The following is a 17,527-nucleotide window of genomic DNA, read 5'->3' as shown; positions in this document are numbered from 1 at the left end:
TGTGTGTGTGTGGGGGGGGGGTGGGGGGGGGTCCCCTTGTTGAGCCAAAAACTTTAAATAAAAGACCAACAAGCAAGTTGAGAAACAATACAGCTAAAAAAAAAACAATGAAAAATTAAAAGCTCTGGGTTCAAAAATAATTTCAACTTTCTACAGTTATCTTTTTAAATTTAAAGACAACAGCAGAATGGAAAGATAATTTATAAGTGTATAATAGACAGAAACAATAATATGTTAAAAATGAAGCAATGCACAGATATTTATCACTTTTTGAATGACAATGTGCAAGATGGCTGTTTTGCTGTTGTATATCGAGTCAGTATATTAAAGAATCTTCATTTGACTTGGGAGATGTTAAACCATTTCAAAAATAGTTGGTAATAAATTATGTTTTATTCCCTAAACATTTGTATTTAGTCTCATCAGCCGTTATTGTTTTATCTTGTGCAGAAAATTCTCATTCAAGAATAATCACTGAAAAAGTTAAGCACATAAGCATTAAGATGATGTGTGCAGATTCATGTATGTACACTTTTGAGTTGATTTGGTTTAGTAAGATGTTTTGGGCTCTCCTGGGGGTGTTCAAAAAGATTAATTGTAGGTTCTGGTCTTGGTCCACCATCCCCGTTACTTCATGGATAATTGAGGAGACTGTGGTTGGAAAATATACGAAAGTAGGAGAACATTTTACATTTAAAGTATGACTTCTGTGTAGATCCAAATGTAGAGAATAAATACCGTTATCATACTATAACTTCATTTTGTTAAGTTCCCATTAACACATGCCTTTCAGTAATGACTATAAAGCCTAACAAAATGCTTAAGTTAAATAATGCTACTGCATGACAAGTCAATTTGATGGTTAGTGCCAAAACTGGACACAATAAATTCATCCGATTTGTAGGTTTCTTCATGCTTATCTTAAACATTTTCATAATTGGTGCCATGGAAATGTGAGACATGAGTCAATTTAAACTGTGTATTATATGTTTCATGTGATTTAGCAAAAGTCAAACAAATGGTGCACCCCCACCCAGCTATGTCATTAAAGACCACATGGTAGGTGTGGATGCACCAGGGAGATTTTCATGATTGCAATCAAGGAGACCCTACGCACCAAAACTTATTTCTATGATTGCAATCAAAGGAGCCCCTGTTGTTTCTGTTTAAAGTGGAGCATCCTGAACATCAGTGTGGAAATAAAGCTGCAGCCATGGTGTCATATCAAATCCTCTGGTTTTGCACCTGTGAAAATACTGTAAGAATGTAAACTAGTTTCATTAAATCTAAAAAAAAAAAAGTGAAATCTGGTCCTCTGGACATTCAAAAAATAAAGTTTAATTAGTTTCATTAAAGCTCATTTAGCAGAAACACTACACAGTAAACGTTTGCTAGTAAGGCCGAATTAAAGGTGACAACATGTTTGAACTTCTAATTTTGCTTGGATTGTGATTTTTTTCGCTGACTGTCAAGTATTACAAAATTTGTTGAAATTTATAGTGAAGTTTGGTGTGGCGACTTCGAGTTGTCGGTGGAACGCTGTCTCACCCGTTGAGGGAACTCCGCGTGGGAAACTCCTCCGCGTCCACGACCCCGGTAGTGGTCCCGTTTGCCTCGGCCGCGGCCTCCTCTACCCCGGCCTCTGTGCTCACCGTCGGCGTCGTTTCCACCCCGGCCGCCTCTCTTCCAGCTCCCTCCTCTGCCTCGGTTTATTTTACCTTCCATGTTTGTTGCAAGTAGGGGACGGCTTAGTGTGTGACACCGCAAAATAAGCGATGCGGGTGTTACATAGAATAGTGTCCCGCAAATATTTTGGCTTTTCTTTGCTCAGCAAATATTCGAAACAGTCACTTAGTTTAGTTTAAATATTCTATAGATATATTTTAGTGTATAAAAGGCAAACCATTATTTCCATACAATTTATTTAGTATTTTACAGTCGCTTGATTACAAAAGTCAAATGTTTGATCAAGTTAATTCAAGGTAAAAAAAAAACCTCCATCTGTCAAAACTAAATGTACATAAAAGTATCACAAAACTAAGAAAATTGATAACAGGAAATGTCCACACATGGTAAAACAATGATCAATACAGTTATTTTGTTTATTTATTTTTGTTTGTTTATTCTCATAATTAAAATGTCAAATAAAGAAACTTTGACTTTGAAATAATATGTAAAGTAATTTCAAGTTTGTCAAGTTAGATTTATTTAAAAAATTGACATTTTAAGTCTTAGCCTTGCACCATGTTTCTATTTGTTTAAAATTATAATGATTGCTTAATTTAAATAATAATAATCTCTGTGCATTTTTATATCTCACCATTGTTCTCTTTTTTGGTTTTAGGCCATCAGCTGATTATTATCTTTTTCATGTGTAACACAACTAGACAACACAAGATAATGGATCCCCAAAACAGCACTTTCGGCAATTCTTCACAAACTCACAACCTTTGGGAGGTCATAACCATTGCCACGGTGTCTGCCATCGTTAGCTTGATAACTATCGTTGGAAACGTGCTGGTGATGTTGTCCTTCAACGTAAACAGCCAGCTTAAGACTGTAAACAACTACTACCTGCTAAGTTTGGCCTTTGCTGACCTAATCATAGGAGTGCTGTCCATGAACCTATACACTACTTACATATTGATGGGCTACTGGTCCTTGGGGAACCTTGCATGTGATCTCTGGCTCGCAGTAGATTACGTGGCCAGCAACGCTTCAGTTATGAACTTACTTGTCATCAGCTTTGATAGATACTTCTCTATTACAAGGCCTCTGACTTACAGGGCAAAGAGGACTCCCAAGAGAGCCGCCATCATGATTGGACTGGCTTGGCTGGTGTCTTTTGTCCTCTGGGCACCACCTATTTTGTGCTGGCAGTACTTTGTAGGAGAAAGAACAGTGCCTCTGGACCAGTGCCAAATCCAGTTTTTAACTGAGCCCGTGATCACATTTGGAACAGCCATCGCTGCTTTCTACGTCCCCGTCTCGATTATGACCATTCTCTACTGCAGGATCTACAAGGAGACACAAAAACGGACAAAAGATCTTGCAGAGCTGCAGGGACTGACGACAGAAAACGTTCCAGAAAAAGCTAAACCACAGAAGACCATCATTCATTCTTGTTTTCAATTCACCAGAGAGAGAAGAGACCAGAGTCAGGCCTCCTGGTCCTCGTCTAATCAAAGTAACGCCACTAAAACTACCATAAGGTCTGATGAAGCATGGGCAAAAGCAGACCAGATCACTTCTTTTAACAGCTATACGTCATCAGAGGAAGAGGAGCATCATGGTTCCACAAATACCCCAGAAGGCTCATTCAAGGAGCAACATACTGGACAAAACAATGAGAATGGGCAAGCATCAGATTATACAGAAGAGCAGTACTTTTCCACTCCTCAAAAGAAGAACCATAAAAAGTGCATCTCTTATAAGTTCAAACCTGGCTCAAAGGGTAAAAACGGCAACTCAACAAGTCCAGCACCATGCCCTCCTGAGCCAGAGGAGCCCTCCAAAAAACAAGCCTCCACCTCCAAACCTATAGACCCCTCCCTGAAGAACCAGATCACCAAGAGAAAGAGGATGGTGCTCGTGAAAGAGAAAAAAGCAGCCCAGACTCTCAGCGCTATCCTCCTGGCCTTCATCCTCACATGGACGCCGTACAACATCATGGTGCTCATCTCCACTTTCTGCGCAGAGTGCATCCCCGTGTCCCTCTGGCACCTGGGCTACTGGCTGTGCTACGTCAACAGCACCATCAACCCCATGTGCTACGCTCTCTGCAACAAGACCTTCCAGAAGACTTTCCGCATGCTTCTGCTCTGCCGCTGGAGGAGGAGGAAGAGAGGCAAGGACAAGCTGTACTGGGGTGGGCAGAATCCAAATGTCAACAGTAAAGTGAACTGATGGCCACAGGTTGGAACCTGTCAGAAGTCATTATTGGCGTGATGTGCTGCATGCGGCTGTGGGTCAAAATACATGTTGGTGGACAATTGGCAGAATTTAGAAGTGACTACGTGGCTATTTGTGATACTTAAAATTAAGAAAGGTTCATTCAGTGCATTCTTGCACAGTTGAAAGTGGAAGACGGACATGCCTCTTATTTTGAACGTCATGGTGTGTCTTCACAAATCTCCAGTTGAAATGTCTGTAATTGTATTGTGGTTGGCGGCACGGTGGCGCAGTTGATAGAGCCGCCACCTCTCACCAAGAAGGTCACCAGCTCTCTCACCAAATAGGTCGCCAGATCAAATCCTGGCTCGGGACCTTTCTGGGTGGAGTTTGCATGTTCTCTCTGCGCATGCGTGGATTTTCTCCGGGTACTCCGGTTTCCTCCCACAGATCAAAAACATGCATGTTAGACTGATTGGTAACTCTAAATTGTCTCTAGGTGTGAGTGAGAGAGTGAATGGTTGTTTGTCTCCATGTGTCCCTGTGATGGACTGGACACCTGTCCAGGGTGTCCCCCACCTCAGGATAGGTTAAGATGATGGATGGATGGATGCATTGTGGTTAATGTAGGTTAGAACACCAAAACAAAAACAAGACTTGGAAACTTTATTTAAATGCGTTACTTTTTCTTTGTAAAGGTCCATGAGGATTTATGGGATTTCTCTTTAAGATAAAACTAGCGTATTCATACAAATGTTGAAATAGGATTTATGCTGTATTGCCACTTCATACACACCATTCAGTCATTTCTGTCCATGCTGATTTGGATGCAGAAGATGCTGAATCATTCTTTGTTCACTGCAAATCTACAACCCCAATTCTCAAAATGTTTGCTTACAATGTAAATAACAATAAAATCCAATTATTTGCAAATCTTACAAACTCATATTTTATTCACAATGGAACTTAACAAACTATTACTATTAATAAACATATGAAACTATTATTTTATTTTATGGGGGCATTTTGAATAAGGCATCCTTAAAAAGTTGGGACAGGACCTATTTCTCACTGTGAAGCATCACCTCTTCATGTAAGGCCAGTCTGCAAACATCTAAGAATGGAAGAGACCAGCTGCTGGAACTTTTGGAGGGAATGTTGCTCCATTTTTGACTGATGCAGGATTCTAGCTGTTTAAAAGTCCTGGGGCTGGATAGAACCTTATTATGTTCATAACAACAACATCAACAAGTGCATACATTTCAGTGTTGATGGCGTCCTTCAAGATGTGCAATCTGCTAATTTGAGAGGGATTAATGCACCCCCACACCATCAGAGAGGCAGGCTTTTGAACTGTGTGCTGTTAAAATGCCAGAAGTTTCTCCTATTACGACAGATGATAAGGCGTCTGTAAATTCCAAAAATAATTTAGGTGCATCTAACCACAGAACACGTTTCCACTTTGCCTCAGTCTGTTTTAACCTCCTAAGACCTGAACTCTTGCATATGTGGATGCCAGGTCCTAGGAGGTTAAATTGGCTTTGGTCCAGAGAAGAGCGTTTCTGGATGGTGTTCACATCTGGTTTATAGCAAGGGCTTAATTTGTAAACAAATCGATGCCAGAACGCAAATAGTGGATGGGCCGGCTGGGGGCGGGGTCTGGGGGCCATCCCTCGTAAAATTTTGAACAAAGATATGATTTCCTGCATTTTGGTGTATTGTTGTTAAACGTCTATGTTTACCTACATTTGTAAACACTCCACTTCTGTCAAGCATCCTACCCCACCTGCTCCTTACTTGACGGTTCTGAGTTGATTCTTCTCCACTGAATTCACTGCCCGACTCCACAGTGAAATTTCCAGGCATCTCCTCCATCTGTTCATTGCAGCAGCCTGTGAGCTCCTGCCCACGTACAACTGCCTGGTTAGCTCGTTTGGCACTCACCCCCACCACTCTTCTAGGGGCGGAGATTTTTTTTAATGGTAGGGGTGGAAATACTTACTTGAAGGGGCAGCTCGTATATTATCTTAAGAAGCTCGTTAGTGGCTGTTCTGTTTAAAATGAGTGTTTATGCAATTATTTTCAGTTAACATATCCAATATAAGTTTTATTCGTTCATGGCAGTCATATTTGTTCATAACTTTATCATTAGTAATCCTGAGAGTTACCGGATCCCAGCAGTTATCGAAATGCACCGTCAAAATAAGAGTACCTGTTCCGGCAGGATCTGGCTCAAATTAAGCCCTGTTTTACAACTGATGGAATATTCAAATTCTTCAAGATTTTCCATTGAGGAACTTTTTTTTTTTAAAGGTACACTTTCTTAGCTTCAACATTTGATGGTTTCTGTGTTCTGTTGTGAATAAAATATGGGCCAACGCAAATAATTTCATTCTGTTTTGATTTAATTTTACACAACACCCCAACATTTTCAGATTTTTGTTTGTACATTTTAAAGAGAGACAATATGAGGATTTTTTTAAATAACCTTATATTGACTTTTGCCTCTCATTGGTACAGCTGGTCACAGAAGAAACTGCAGTAACACAAACAAAAGAGATCACGAGTCACAGTGAAATATTAAGATTCTTGGTTCAATTCTTTCAATCTGCACATTCTATCTTTGTCATTACATGAGTCTAAAATAAACTTTGATTGATGCTAATGCTGCTTGCTTTACTGCTGTCTTTTGATTTTATATTGCAGTAAATAATCTGATGTTTACAATGTTTTAACTTTTGCACTGGTTTGTCTTGTGTTCTGCTTTGCACCTGTGTTTGCTCCGTCAGGGCACTTTACTTTGGACCTCTGTTAGTAAAATATTGACCATGCCTCAGAAAATTCAGCTGTTACTGTAAATGATTGGGTGGACAATAAAGTTCTATTTGTGGTTTTATTTTAAGATGCAAATTAATACAGAGTTTGTGGCTTTATTTTAGAAAAACATGCTTGAAAATAAAATTAAGTTTTTGCACTTTTCATATTTACACTTGGCCATTTTGTTTTGCTCTGAATTACTGGAGTGAGCCATTATACCTAGTTCTTTATGCATTCTTTCCATCGTCATAATAATTATTACTATTAGCAGTAACCCCCGTTGCTTGGCTCATTTTGCAATTAAAATGAAAACATTGCATAATTGTTCTGTAGCACCCCGTAATTTGAATCGATCAGAACCAATGAGCTATTTTATCCTCCATTAAAAAGATATTTCAACCACATTAACCTGTTCAGTTGTCAACCATTACATTTTTTAGTATTTATTTGTGCCACTTTACAACTTATTATATATTTAATATATCACAGACAGCTTGTTTTATAATACAGACTAAATTGTTATTTTTCTTATGTTACCAAAGGTTTTAAAAAAACTATTTAATGTGGTATTCTGTTTGGAGAGATTGTAGTTTCTGTGTTGTTATGGAAACAATGAGTTAGTTTTGTACACATAACTCGTTAAACCTGCATTTATTTACGTTTTGTTATATTTACACTTGTGGCAGTTTGAGGAAGTAGTTTTAATTCAGTTCAATTCAGTAATACTTTATTAATCCCAAAGGGAAAATAAATGTTGTAACATGTTATCCTCGTTTCATAAAGAGATGTTATAAATGCTGATGGCTGTAGGCAGGAAGGATCTCTTGTAAAGGTCCGTCCCACAGCGGGTCCGAAGAAACTGGTCGCAGATGCTGTCTGATCCGTCCACCCAGTCTCGACTGGCCTCTCAGTTCCCCCGGGCTGCAGGACTGCCCGAATGCCGGGCAGAACTCCTCTGAGTGATGGCCACTCCTCCCAGCAGCCTGCCGAGCTCCTCATCGCTGCTGATAGCCAGCTGCAGGTGGGGGCGATCCCGGTCCTTCTGCTGTCACGAGCTACGTTTCCTGCCAGTTCCAGGATCTTCTTAGGAGAGCTTAGGATCTTAGTGGTCAGACAATGGAGCACAGCTGGCAGGTAGACGGGAATGCATCCACGGATCCTCCTTTTCAACTCATTTGAGAATGGGGGCTGTAGTTGAGATATTAATTTAGCTTTTAAGATGTTAATCAGCTGCACTTGTTAAAAAAAAAAAACACACACCTTGTTGTCATGGTTATGCATCATAACGAAATGTCCAAAAGTTAAAAAGTTTCAGTAAAAATCATTTCAGCTGCACAGCATCCATTCCAGAGGAAACAATCATTAAAAAAGTGAATTGAATCCAGAAAAACAGAAATTAAAGTTTCCAAAAGCAATATCTCAGAATGAATGTAACAGAGCTACTCCATCACGCAGCCACCCTGAGCGGCACAATTCTACAACATTGCGGAGATAATAACATTCGCTATGCGTATCATGTACACATATCTTGGCCTTGTCAAAAACAAAAACAAAAGGATATTGGGATAAAATATGGCTTAGCTTGATAAAAATACTAGGAGATACCCAAAACACTATCTGGGAAATTTCACACACAACATAATAAAAGAGGATGAATATTTAAAATATTAACAGCAAGTAAAACCGCCATCACAAGAATGTGGCATAAAGTGGATCCACAGACCGTGGAGCGGTGGCTGTGCACTGTGGAAGATGTTTGCAATAGAAAAACTCAAATTGAGACTGCAAGAGGTGCAGTTTAATGAAAAATGGACTTATTAAAGAAAGAATACACCACCTTCACAACTGGACAATGAGAACTTTGGAAAATTAACCATTGTTTAAGAATGTATGTTGTACTTCTACACTGCAACTGTTTTAAGAAAATTTCATTTAAAAAAAAAGTACTAAACTCAAAATCTTCCATGTTGATGCTGAATCTAGGGAATATTAGCAAACTGCGTTTTTTATTTTAGCAGAGTTCTCTGAATGAAATGTTTCTTTAAAGAAAAAAAAAATCATATTCCAAGGCAGAATTAAAACTAAAATAGACACAAGTACATCAATTAAAACACGTCAGTAGGCTGAGTGTTGCTGAGCCTCAGAGGTTTCACAGGTCCCAAGTCTCCACACGAGTCCCATGACTGCATTAAATTGTTCGTGTTTTCTGTTGCATCACCTAATGGGAGGAACAAAACCACCTGCAGGCATCTGAACCGATACACTACAGCGCTATAGAAGTCCACATTGCTGTCCTGACATGGATAAAAAAAAAAATGTTTATACTCCAAAAACTGTGGCATTTGAGAGGACTGCATAAACAAGCACCAAAGTTTGACATCAGCTGCTGAAAATATAGAAAAAGTACAATGTTATACGTGCTTAAAGTTCAATAAACTGTTTTTTCTTTTAGTATTAAAAATATAACACTACCATGACACGAATGACATGACCAGGACTGAGCTCCAAACGTTGCTGTTGTTGACAGAAATAATTTAAAGACATGATTTTGGTCTTAATGTGCCGTTTAAACATTTAAAAATTAAATTTAGATGCAATGATATAAACAGTTCTTTCAAAGATTTAATGAACATAAACCATTGATCACTCCCTTCTAGAGCAGTCATTTCTAACCCGGGCCCAAAGCCCGGCCCAACCCAAATTCAGGACGAGCTGGGCCATGATAATGTGCTGGATGGGTGGGCTGCGTTTTTGATTGCGTCAGCGGATCAGCTGCGATCCATTTATATGGAAACATGGCTTGCCATACCTTCACCAGCTGCACGTGGCCATTTCACCACGAGCTGACGGCCTTGAAAAAGGTAAAATGAAGTTCATTTGAGCTTTAGATGGACTACTGCCGTCTAATGGACGTTCATGCAGCCGCTGCACTCAGCGGACGCGCGTGGCCGATGACCCAAACAGGTGAGATCCCAAAGTAGACATGTCAGAGCAGGGTCCGTGTCTGAATAATGCAGATGGAAACAGGGTTTTAATGCTCTTTGACGGCCATGAATGGACAAACACCCCCCTCAACTCCGATCTTCTGCCCCTTTTATTCAGCCGCACGTCCACTAATAACTATAAGCAGTCAAAGCTTACCATAATTAAAAAGGTCTGGGTTTTTTCCAGGTTCAGACCTGCGATTAGTTAATTTGTCAGGTCGGGTCCGGAAATGATGGCTACAAGCTGAGGCCGCGTCGGACGTTTTGGGCCTGAATGCAACTCTACCCCCTCCCGTTTTGTTAGGCCTTACTATCATATTAAGGAGATGAATCTGATTACAAGAAGCTCAGAACCGCTCACAAGCTTCAGAAAAACAGAATTATTGATAGAATCCCTTCAGCCTGATCTAAAGTTAAGTATTTGTGAATGTTTGAGAACTTGGCTACAATATCTTCAAGAAAACATGTTTAAACATATGAACAGATTAAATCTTAGAAACAAAGCAAAGATAAAGGTGTTGTTAGGAAATATTTAACACAAAGCCATATGTTAATAACTTTAATTTTGACTTTATATTCCATTTTTTTTTAAAGTAAAACCAGATCTCTGCAGAAATCTGAAAACCAACCTCACAGTTCTTTCAAAGCCAGTGACTGTTTTCTAATGTTTACACCTCAGGCACAAAATGTACAGTATGTGAATTAAAGTCATACAGTGCGGCACAATGATTCAACGTGTGACAAGGTCAGAGAGATCGGAAATAAAAAAGCAACGGTTCAGTACATTTGTAATTTATATAGAATTTTAAATAGGCATTCTTGAATCTTTAAATCAAACTTGTTTTCATTCAGGTGGATGATTAAAACGAACCGAAAATGGAGTAAATCTCTTCAAATATATATATATGCTCTGCTTTAGAGAGGAATTTAGCAGCAGTGGCAAAAAAACAAAGGGTTGTTGCAGAAAAGATTAGACAAAAAGCTGTTTTAAATCAGGAGTATACATGGAGCAGACGAAAATAACAGCATTTACAAGTTATTTACTCAGTGCATTATGAGAAAAAAAAAGTTTTGCTCACAACTTTTATTGAAAGAGAAATCTGTACAATAGATCCGGGGAGGGGATGACACGTAAAAATCTTGCTTCGATGTTGCCATTTGCTTTCAGCAGACGTGTGGTACTACCTCCTCTTGATGGCTGGACGGCTGCCCTTGCTGCTGCTGCTGCTGCCTGCCTTGCTGGAGCCCTTGGACCCAGAGAAGAGCTTGGTCATGATCTCAGAGACGTCCGGAAGTTCAGGGTTGGGGTTCAGCATGTTCATGGACTGCTCCATTTCCTGCAAAGAAAGATGACGATGACGGAGAGCTGCAGATGAGCCAAAATAAAATCACATCTGGAGCGGCACATCCTTGATAGAGAGGAATGTTGGTTTGAGAGAGGAGTAAAGGAGGCCATCTTTGTGAAGAGGACCCGTCCAACTGTCCCCTTCTTACAATGCTGTTATTGCATCACTCAGCCCTCTGTGAATAGCAAGCGGTTTCAGAGCACTAATGCTCGGTCGTTAGGCTGATGGTCCTTTACCATGTGAACACCTAGTTCTGTCTGTCACCAGCAAACTGGTTGATCCACCATGAGAAGGTGCCGTTTATAAGACTGTGGTCCCGTTTACAAAACAACAACCTCAGTGTTTTTTCAATAGCTATGTTTGCATGCGCAATTTTTTTTGACTGTATTAAAATGTTTTCAGATTAAATCATTCAAATGTATCGTTTACATGAGCACAATCTGTTCATGACGAGCGTTTACGTGCAGCGGGCTTTGTTCTGAACAGCAGTACTGACATGTGCAGAGCGGTAAACTCTCCTTAATAAAATCACCGAAGAAGAAGTTCTACTTCCGGTTTAAACGTAAACAAACCTGAGCACCCAAAATGGATCCGCGACAAGTTTTAATGATGGTGGAGACGTTTCTTCACTCCCTGACTGAGCTCCAGGTGATACAGATCATTTTGAGCTCTTTCAAAGTTTCTACTAGAAATGTTGTGTCGCTCACAGACCAGATTTGCTTCCCCGACATGCTAACATTATTAGCATTACCCAGGAGGAAATGACAAAGTCGCACATGCGCAGTCAGGTCAGTTTTTCACCATCAGATAAAAACGAGCAGATCAAGCGTTTACATGGGCACCGTTCAGGATATGAATTGGCGTAAACCACCCGTTTCGTTCTGATCCCAAATCATTTCGGTTCACATTGAATAAACAAACAAAAAAATAACCCAAACGGGGCGTTTACATGACACGTTTTTATTCGGAACGGCCGTTTGATCCGAATTACTTATGTCCATGTAAACATAGCTAGTGTTTATTGGGGGTATAAACAAAAAATGTGGTTTTAAACAAAAACACTAGTTTCCATGTCAGTCGGGTTGCCAGATAAGAAATTATTAACTTACTGTGGCTGAAAATGATAGTATTTTGACCTAAACTGTCATATGTGCTGATTAAGCTTGATGAGGTGCGTGTTGTGTTTGTTGAACATGTGCACAGAAAAGGAGGGTAAATAAGACCTTTTAAATTTATCTGGCAACCCTGATACAGGGCTCAGCTGCATTACATTGTGCATGCAACGTCTGCATGACAGTTACATCCAAACTGGTGAATATACAAGCATCTCCTTGAACCCTGGCTTTTATTAGTTTTGCTCCTACATGTTGAAAAAGGGTGAGCAGCACAAAAACACTCTGCTCTGCCATTTATTATAACTGTTGTTGGAGCAGAAAAACTTTGGACTTAAAAGACTGAGTTTGTTGCAGCTCCGCAGACCGAATAAGTTTTGCAGATAAAAGTTTCCACAAGAAGAATCAGTCCAGAGGAACTGACTCAACCAGGTTAGATTCATCTACCTGGATTATTGAGCATGTATCAGGAAAAATGCTATAACTTTTACTTTAACTACTCAAATATTACATATTGTGTAATAATTTCTTTAAAGATAAATTAGTATAATAAAAGTAAATGTGTATTTAAACTTTTAACAATTTTAATGCACAGATTTTAAAAAGGAGAACACATGAAAATATTGAGTCATTGATTAAATTCAGTATGTCAGGTTGTTCTTGCACTTGAACAGATTTTAAACCAGTTTGTAACCAACTTTTTTATTTACAATATATTTATGACATTTAGGACTGAAACTGTTTTTTTTTTTTTAAATCACACAAAAATATTGAGAACAATTTTAAGTTGCAAATATCTCAGCTGAAACACCAGAGTCAACAAAATGTTTTATTTATGAAGTAATTGTACCCGTTGTGCACAATATTACTTTTCCTGTTCTGCTTTTCATAAACACTGACAACCTGACAAGATGAAGTTAGTAATTAATTATCAGTTATTAGCCTCCGTAGGCTGTATAGATTTCACCTGCCAACTTGCTAACGCTTGCAGCAAACATTTATTTCAAAACAGCATCAGCTTGAAACAAGACGGGTTTTGCTTCTTGTGTTATCAACTAAAGAATGTAATTCCCCTCAGGTCGAGTCTGGGTGTCATCCTCAACAGCCTTCACGTCCCACATCAATAATGTACCTCGATCTGCTTATTTCCTCCATCAGAACATCAACCGTCTCCATCCATCTCTCACCCCTTGTTCCACAGTCTGGATTGATTATTATAACTTCCTTCTTTTTGGCGTCTTCTGTAAATCTGTTCATAAGCTACAGATGGTTCAGAACTCTGCTGCCTGCGTCGTCTATAAAAACCTCCTCATATAATCACATCACTCCCGTCCTGCAGCAGCTTCACCGACCCCCAGTTAAATCTCGTGTCATCTTCAAAATTCTTCTTCAGACTTTTAAAGCCGTCTACAATCTCATCCCTCCATATTTTCCTGACGTTCTGCCTCCTCTCCTCCTTCCACCTCTCTGTACATTCGACCCACCACACCACCATGGAGAGCATGACCTTCAGCCACTCTGCTCCCTAACTACCACCTGACCTACAAAACATCACAGCTCTCTCATCTCTTTACATGAACCTACCCTTAATTTACTCAGGTGTCCTTTCTATGTTAATGTTTGGTTATTATTTTTAAAAAGGCAGCTGTGGCTGAGTGGTTAGAGCAGTTGTCCTCCAATGGGAGAGTTAGGGGTTTGACTCCACCAGCAGTCGCCTCATTTGTTACCCTGTTCTGTTTTCTTCTGCTGTATGTTGGTTTTTAGCTGTACAGTTCTTTGAGTGTCCCGAAGACGCTTGTAAATAAAATGTATCATGTACCAAAGTAAACATTTAAATGAGCATAAAAGTTTAGGATTCTCCTGCTGTACACAAACTAAAAGACAGCTTGGAGTAACAGGTACAGATTTTCCCGTTTTAAACATGTTAAAACAGTATTAAAGAAACTTTTTACTAGTTCTGACATTGTGACTTTTAAACACCGTGCTATACCTTGAAACTGATAAACAGCCCGTGCTTATGCACAACACATAAAATAGAAATCTTAAAGGTGTGTTTTACCTTTCTCATCTCTGGATCATTGGTGTTGACCACCTTAGGCAGCAAAACAATGATCAGCAGGGGCAAAACCATCATCATAACCTGCAGGAGCAACAAAGACATTTTAAAAATAAATGTAGACGCAGTTCATTCACCTTTAACAAAAACAATCTGCCTCGTCCAGTCTAAACATGTTTTTATGTCAACAAGAAATGAAAAAGAATCTATGTCCACGTGATGATTTCATTTATGATATGTAGGAGAAATACATTTTTTGTATTTCCGGGCTTTGATGACTGCACTAACCATCATGCTACATCTACTTCACTTACTGCATGTCACATACTCAACAGGTTTAATTAATTACCATCGGGTTCATGAGGAAGTCTGTCCACCCCCACGTTTCCCTCTTCATAAAATAGCTGTGAGGACCAGAAGCCCTGATTTGAAGCGGGTATGGCTGACGAATCACTTCCGACGTTTTGATGTAGTTTACGAGTCGTGCCCTGTGAAAACGCAGTTATTGCAGATTACACTTGCACCGAAACAGAAAATCAAAGAGCTAAGCAAACTTAAAAGAAGCATAAATGTGTTTATTTGGCTTCAAAACACTTAAAAATCTCACCTCATTTTCCCCTTGGAGGTGATATCAACACGCACCGGTTCAAACCTATACGTCGGGGTAACAACTTCGACAACATAAGATCCTGTGGGAACGTCGTTCACGGCGAAACTCCCATCAGTTCTGGAACAAACGAATGTCACCATGGTTAAGGTCGCTCATTTATATAAAGGAGCTTAATGAACTCCATTACAAAACCTCAGACAGCTGATAAATACGTTTATGAGATGAGACTTTTACATCAGTATTCAAAATTTTATGTCTGTGTTGCTGAATGTCATTGAGCTGCACTTAACATGTCTGAACACTTTGAAAAAGAGTAAAAAAAAAAAAAAAACTTTGGGCAGAAATCAACACAATATAAACAAAAAATGTGCATTTCACTTTAAAATATTGAGCAGAGTCAAAGTAAAACTGGTCACAAAAGCTAATAATATTCAAGTAGAGCACAACTAGGTGCATTTCAATAAAATAAATTGGATTATTTGATCAAAACGTGTATTTCTGTGTCACTCGTGCTGATATGATGCAAGTTTCGCTTAAGAGACATTTAACTTTAATACCAGGAGGCCAGAGGTACGTTGTTCAACAGCACCAAACTTTGATTACAAAACGAGAAATTAAGTTTTGTGGCATAATTAACACCCTCAATTGTTTACAGCTGCTTTGTTCCAGCAGCGTCATTTAAACCGCTAGCGGACATGCTAAAGCTAACTGGTTAGCAAACGATGGCTAGTAAGCACTCGAATGAAAGTGTAGATATTTACCTTAAAAACCCCACGTATTCTTCACCCTCAACCAAAACTCTGGCTGTAGAGACCCAGTCTTGTGTTTTTAAGCCGGGGACTATTGCTCTTCCCTCGATTTTGAAGCGATCTCCGTTCGCTTGTGTCGTTGATCCTCCGGCGCCAGGCCCTGAATCCATGTCAGAGAAGCCGCTAACCACGACAACAGTAGCCATTAAGAGCCACAGAGGCGATAAGCTTTCTCTGTGCACCATACCGACACTTTGTTCAGATAAAAAGATTTCAGAGCGTATTTGCGCCGACAAGTCTTCGAGGGAAAGGCGTTAGAAGAGCGGAAAAATCCGGCATCAGCTGTCCCTACGGGAAATGACGTCACTCACAAAACTTTATTGTTCAAACTTACCATTACAATGACAAGGGTGAAGTTTTAGTTGATAATCGGTTTTTAAAACAAATTTAAGCTAATAAAATGCATTTTGTTTATGTCCCCATTATTGTTACTTTGGATTTACGGGTTCTTTTACCTTCATAAAATATATATCTCTTGTAAACGAGTCCTCGAGGCTCAGTGGGATTTACATAAAGGTTGAATGAATATTAGGTAACTTGCATGAAATACAAGACTATATGACGTGAACCCAATAATTCAATTCGATACTTTATTAATCCCAGAGGGAAATTAAGTGTTGTCGTAGCTCATCATCCTGGTTCTATTCAATCGTTAGATGCCGATAGCTGTGGGAAGGATCTCCTGCAGCGAATACAAAGAATCTGGCCACAGATACCGATCCGTTCACCCAGATCCAGCTTGCTGTCAGATCCGGCTGGCCTCTCGGTCCTCCTGGGCAGCAGGGCCGCCCGAATACTGGGCAGAAATCCTCCCTGAACAATGGTCACTCCTCCCAGCAGTCTGCCGAGCTCCTCGTTGTCACGGACAGACAGCTGAAGGTGCCGGGGGATGATCCCGGTCTTCCTGATGTCACAAGCCGAGTTTCCCACCAGCTCCAGAACCTCGGCGGTCAGGCACTCAAGCACCACTGTCAGGTTGACAGGAATTTGTCCATGGAGTCTCCTTTTCAACTCATTTGGGATTTGATGCTGTAGTTGAGGTATTTCAGCTTTCAAGATGTTAATCAGCTGCTCCTGGTTGTTAAAAAACACCTTGTTGTCATGGTTACGCATCATAACAAATGCCCAAAAGTAAAAAAGTTTTCAGTTAAAATCCAGTGTTTCCCCTACCATTATACAGGCGGGGTGCCCCACCCTGTCAACAGAACTGAGCACCCCTCCCACCCCCACCCGGCATTGAAATATCACTAAGCTAGCGACACAAAATACAGGCTCTCTATCTAAATAGCCAAAGGCAGCACTCGCATTGCCTTTTCCCTCATGTTGAACACCCACTGCCCCCACTCAGAAACTGTTAGAACAAGCTGCGCTCAGACATGTCTCCGTAAATAGTAAGCAAACACCACAATGAAAATAAAGGGAATTCAGATTTTCTTAGAGAAATTTATTTAAAAGAAAATTAAAAGCAACACTTGTTTTGACATTTTACGATCAAACGTCACAGGAAGAGCAAAACGAAAACAAAACAATCATTATTACCTTAAAGACTGCTGGAGCTTCAAGTTCCTGATTCTAGATAAACCAGGAGCCAAACACAAAAACAAGAGAGCATTCAAAACACAAGTATTGCAGAGAGAGACAACAAGGGAAGATATTGGCACTTCATAGAGCGACGTAACGCCCTGTCTTGTAAGATCCACTAAACATGCCTCTTCACAAGACGGTCCACTTCAATGTGAAGCAGTCATTTGCTGCAGCCCTCCTTAGGAGTCTCCAGCTCAAATGGAGATTTGTCTGAATTGTCAAGTTCAGTCCCACTTAAGAGGTTTGAGTGTAAATAGAACGAACCAGTCCATTTCTCTGGCAACAATATTATCAGCTCAAAACAGCTATGATCTGCAG

General features: G+C 39.8%; 3 protein-coding genes across 3 annotated transcripts in view; 1 reads left to right on the top strand and 2 right to left on the bottom strand.

Annotated features, from left to right (window-relative positions):
• aven (apoptosis, caspase activation inhibitor) overlaps positions 1-1,740 on the bottom strand; it is a 53,117-nt gene extending 51,377 nt beyond the window's left edge. The window contains exon 1 of the mRNA XM_037685924.1: positions 1,549-1,740. Within this exon, the coding sequence (XP_037541852.1) occupies positions 1,549-1,725 (177 nt within the window). The 5' untranslated portion in view covers positions 1,726-1,740. The remainder of the gene's footprint in view (positions 1-1,548) is intronic.
• A 660-nt stretch (positions 1,741-2,400) lies between these two features.
• On the top strand, positions 2,401-3,906 carry chrm5b (cholinergic receptor, muscarinic 5b). The gene has a single exon (XM_037685923.1). It carries the CDS (start codon positions 2,401-2,403, stop codon positions 3,904-3,906), a length of 1,506 nt encoding a protein of 501 aa, XP_037541851.1.
• Positions 3,907-10,238: 6,332 nt separating this feature from the next.
• emc7b (ER membrane protein complex subunit 7b) lies at positions 10,239-15,930 on the bottom strand. Its single transcript, XM_037685599.1, has 5 exons — positions 15,578-15,930; positions 14,814-14,933; positions 14,556-14,694; positions 14,210-14,290; positions 10,239-11,029 (listed from the first exon to the last, which is right to left on the bottom strand). The coding sequence occupies exons 1-5, from the start codon at positions 15,808-15,810 to the stop codon at positions 10,874-10,876; spliced, it is 729 nt and encodes a 242-aa protein (XP_037541527.1). The 5' UTR covers positions 15,811-15,930; the 3' UTR covers positions 10,239-10,873.
• Between the last annotated feature and the right edge of the window lie 1,597 nt (positions 15,931-17,527).

Source organism: Nematolebias whitei, chromosome 12 (genome assembly GCF_014905685.2).
Source record: "Nematolebias whitei isolate Nwh7 chromosome 12, NemWhi1, whole genome shotgun sequence".
Classification (NCBI taxonomy): Eukaryota; Metazoa; Chordata; class Actinopteri; order Cyprinodontiformes; family Rivulidae; genus Nematolebias; species Nematolebias whitei.
The sequence above is the reverse complement of the archived record's forward strand: the minus strand, read 5'-3'. Positions and strand labels throughout refer to the sequence as shown.

Excerpts from the sequence above, each read along its gene's own strand:
- chrm5b (XM_037685923.1), top strand. The coding sequence starts at position 2,401 with ATGGATCCCCAAAACAGCACTTTCGGCAATTCTTCACAAACTCACAAC.
- emc7b (XM_037685599.1), bottom strand. The coding sequence starts at position 15,810 with ATGGTGCACAGAGAAAGCTTATCGCCTCTGTGGCTCTTAATGGCTACT. Across the intron at positions 14,934-15,577 it reads GAATACGTGGGGTTTTTAAG|AACTGATGGGAGTTTCGCCG; the intron begins GTAAATATCTAC and ends CGTTTGTTCCAG. Across the intron at positions 11,030-14,209 it reads ATGATCCAGAGATGAGAAAG|GAAATGGAGCAGTCCATGAA; the intron begins GTAAAACACACC and ends CTTTCTTTGCAG.